Genomic DNA, 4,012 nt, shown 5'->3' with positions numbered 1-4,012 from the left:
ATAACGGTGATACAGTGATTAATTTCCAGTTGAAATGCTTACCAAGAAGAAACAAAAAGAAGAAGAAGAAAATAGGTTTGAACACTAAGTAATGACATTTTCATATCAAAATGTACATTTAAATTTCCAAATGGAGAAGAAGGAAGCTTTCCAGGAAGGCTGCAGTATGCAGAATATGCCGAAGGGAAGCTGATTTTATCAGAGGTAAAGCTTTATTTAAAAGAAAACATTTTTACAGCAAATATTTTGCATTTCTTGATCAGTTCTCTCACCTGGGCGTTCACTGTGACATACCCTATCTATCTATGCAGTATAAACATACGTATGCAATGAGTGCCTTGATTGATGCTTCATGTTGATACATTTTCCTGTGCATGATTCCAGACGCCAAATAATTCAGTCCTGAGCATCTCCATCTGCCAACAAGATTTTCAATCCGAAGAAATATTTTCCCAGCCATTGGGATCAAGCTTTGCAGAAGCAAAACTTGTACTCAAATGTCCAAAACTTGAGCTTCAACTCTATAGCACAATCCGAAGTCCAGCAAAGACTCTTACTTAGAGGCGGGTGGATCAGCCTCCTAGATGAAAGTTTTAGCAGCGCTCCTGCCTTGATTGATTACTCTTGCAGGAGTAAATCCAATGAAACACGAGGACATTACTCATACAGTCTTACAAGGAGGTCATACACATTTTTACAAGGAAATCAAATAGAATTTTAGAGATGAATGCATTTCAAATCCTGCATGAGAAAAAAGAGAACGGTGACCTTAACTTCCTCTGCTAATGATCGTCATAGACAAAGTATGGCTTAAGCACTAAAACAGTTGAAAAAGTCTGCGGTGCCCACACGCTTTTGTTTTCCAACCTAATCCTTAGAGTGAGACCCTGGAATATGGCCTGTATTCATCTCTTCAGCTGAGCAGTTCAGACACGATGCAAACCACGTCCTGCAGCCTTTTCTCACACCTGCTGGGTTTGATATTTGCAGATTTGGAGTACTAAACTCAGAGCTACTTCTATTGGTAGCGTTGCGCAAACTAAACAAAGCTAAAGACTGTAAGAGCACTTCTCTGGCTTTTGATGTTTCTATATTCTGCTCCTGGGATATCTGAAAGCTTATCTGATCCACATTACTTCTTATTAAACTGCAAGTGAGGAGGTTTCTTACAGAACCACACCTGGTCAAGAATTCTTCAAAAAGCTGCTTATAGAGCTCTGCCACTTTTGCTTCCATATAGTTGTTGAGCAGAGAGTTTGAAAGAGGCTCCTCACAGAACATCATGCTCCTTTCTCCAGCTTCATCTCCAGCCGGGAAATCTTCACCTGGCTTTTCAGGATGCTCACACAGCGGGGACTGACCAAGAGGAATATCTACCGACAGTATAACGGGGCCGTCAGAAAGGTCATCAGACACAGGGTCCAAAACACAACCTGAATCACATGTATGGTCTCCCACGTGGTCTCCCCCAATATGTAAGTCAGGGTAGTTTTGATAAATGCTGTTGCAAGACCAGGATCGACACAAATACATGTGTTCATTACTTTGTTCTCTATCAGGGATATGCAAAGCCCGTGATACAGTTCTCCTCGGTGCTGTATTCTGATTCTTTGCAGGTAACTCTGTCATGGATCTCTGTTGAAGACCATTCTTGTTTTCCCTGTTGTTACTTTCAGCAGAGATCTTGTCTGGATTCTCAAGTCCATCATCAGAACCTTTAATTTTTGGGTTGTCTCCAAGTTTCTCTCTCCAGATTCCCCCTTTATCCTTTTTGGCTGCATGAGATTTGCGAGGCTTATCTTGATGACAGATATCTTTATATATAAGCCTAGTTAAGATGCCTTCTGCCAACATGATGACAAGCACTGAGTAACAGCCCAATCACCAGAGCTCCATGTAGTTCTATGAGTGAAAAAAAGATGAGAAAAATACTTTAAGCTCATTTGTTTCCAAATATTTTTATTAATTATGGTATAAGATGAACAATGTATATTTAGTAAAGACAAACTGTGACTTTGCTTTTTCTCCAGAACATTTATTTTAATAAAAAGCATGCTAAGAATCTCATCGATACTCAGGTGGGGATATAGGAAGGGCATTCACTAAGTTGTTCACCTCTAGTAACACACTTCTGTACCTGTGTATCTCTTCTGCACTGTGTCTAGCTGAGAGATGAGTTGTTAGTGGGTAAGGATTCATATGAAGGAAGATGGCAACCACTTTGTTATAGAAGAATGGGGAACACAATAAAATTCCGCTGTGCTTCAAATGTCTTTCTAATTTCTTCATATCTAAAGCACCTTCACACATCCCCAGTGTGTTGTGTGGGGTTATTTTTAGCTTAAATTGCACTGATCCCCACCAAAAGTTGAACTTAGTGCTGCAATTGTGAAATGCTTGCAAGCGAGACCAGCGCAAAGACAGACAGTACACCCTGCCTTCTTCTAGCTACATCAGCAGAACTGTTTATCTCCAGAATCATTCACACATGCAGAAAACAAGACAACATTTTCTTAGGCTCTTAAGGGACTCAGGAAACTAAGTACTGTTTTCAAAAGAGACAAGGGTACTCAGCAATCTAAACCTTGTTGAACATCAACAGCTAATAATGTCGCTGTATTGCTTTGAAAATGGTTACAGTGCTAAGATAAAAGCTAAAAGGTGGCCAATGTAGAAAAATTACGTTCTCTTTTAAATAAATAGTGCCTGTATTCTGGAACAAACCATAGCGGGGGGCTGGGGGGTGAATAGAAATATAAAATACAACAAGCTCAGACTTACCAATTCCAGTAGAAAGGTGGATCGTTACACAGCCAGTAAGTGTCTGACTACGGCTGCTCTAAGGGATCTCGGTCTCCCATACTATTTCTTCACTGCTGTGTGAGCAATAACTGGAGCACACGTGATTCAGTTCCCCGTTTTGTTTTCCTTTAAAACAGAAGCGATCCCACTGGAAAAAGGGTGCAGTCTATGAGAACCGAATGGCAGCAAATCTGAAAGAGGATGATATAAACGTGAACTGTTTCTGACTGAGGTGCGATGCTGACCGGGTAGGAAGTACCTAAATGCGCCACTTAAAATCAACAGGGAAGGTCAAAAGGTCAGGGCGTCTGTATGTCATCAGGCTGTTCAAAAGTGGAACTGAACTCCCAGGCCCACTTCTGTCTATGTAAGCTGAGTTATTTATACCATTTCTCTTTTTGGAATCAGCAGCTCACTTTATAGCCCTTCCTGGTGGAAAGGAATTGGCAACTCTGTGAAGCAGTTTCAACACAACACCAAAGTAAGGGAGAGGGGGACAGAAGGTGAAAATGTGCAGCTGACGGTGGTGGCTGGAGTTGAAGAACAGCGCTGTTATAGCTGAGAATGTGCTCTGCCCGTGTGACCGTGCTCTCTGTACCTGTCGTAGCTCCCACGGAAGCCACATTGCACGCCTGAGGTGCCGCTTTGTCCCCAGCTCCGCCCAGCCGAGCGCTGCCCGAGCGCCCTCTGCGCGGTGGCCGCACTGCAGCCAGGGGGCGCTGCCGCGGTGCCTCGGTGAGCTCGGGGGCAGAAGGCCGCTCCGTAACGCAGGCGACGCGCCTCTGGGGGCCGCTTTGTAACGCGGGGGCCGCTCCGTGACGGACGGCGCTCAGCTTAACCACCGGAACCGCCCGGCCACGCCTGCAGCACCACCCCGAACCGCCGCCATTCCCCTCCGCAGTGGAAGCCTGGAGGAGGCGGGAGGCGGGGCGAAGAGCTGATTGACGAGGCGACGTCCAATCGGAAGGGCGGGGCGGTCCCGCCGCGCACGCTGAGTGGCTGCCGGTCTCCGTGGCGACGGCACGAGGCGACCGCTGGGGAGAGCGGGACAGCGCTGCTGCGGGCACCGCCATTACGGGGTGTGCGCGGCGCGGCCCGCTGCGGGATGGGGAGGAAGGGTACTGGGAGGAGCCCCTTGTAACCGGCACAAAGCTGATGCATTGCAGTGCCAAAAATGAGACACAGAACGTTTGGCAAGCGTTACAGGCAC

At 45.7% G+C, this 4,012-nt stretch overlaps 1 protein-coding gene across 2 annotated transcripts; it reads right to left on the bottom strand.

Moving 5' to 3' along the window:
• Positions 1-294: 294 nt before the first annotated feature.
• On the bottom strand, positions 295-3,688 carry LOC140251851 (TLR adapter interacting with SLC15A4 on the lysosome-like). Of its 2 annotated transcripts, none has more exons than XM_072336004.1 (3): positions 3,401-3,688; positions 2,782-2,993; positions 295-1,902 (listed from the first exon to the last, which is right to left on the bottom strand). In XM_072336004.1, exon 3 carries the CDS (start codon positions 1,852-1,854, stop codon positions 868-870), a length of 987 nt encoding a protein of 328 aa, XP_072192105.1. In that variant the 5' UTR covers positions 1,855-1,902; positions 2,782-2,993; positions 3,401-3,688; the 3' UTR covers positions 295-867. The 2 variants fall into 2 exon arrangements, with proteins under 2 accessions (XP_072192105.1, XP_072192106.1); XM_072336005.1 differs by having other exon boundaries at positions 2,782-2,950.
• Positions 3,689-4,012: the final 324 nt, after the last annotated feature.

The sequence above is a fragment of the Excalfactoria chinensis genome, chromosome 4 (genome assembly GCF_039878825.1).
Source record: "Excalfactoria chinensis isolate bCotChi1 chromosome 4, bCotChi1.hap2, whole genome shotgun sequence".
NCBI lineage: Eukaryota > Metazoa > Chordata > Aves > Galliformes > Phasianidae > Excalfactoria > Excalfactoria chinensis.
This window is presented reverse-complemented; position numbering and strand designations above follow the sequence as displayed.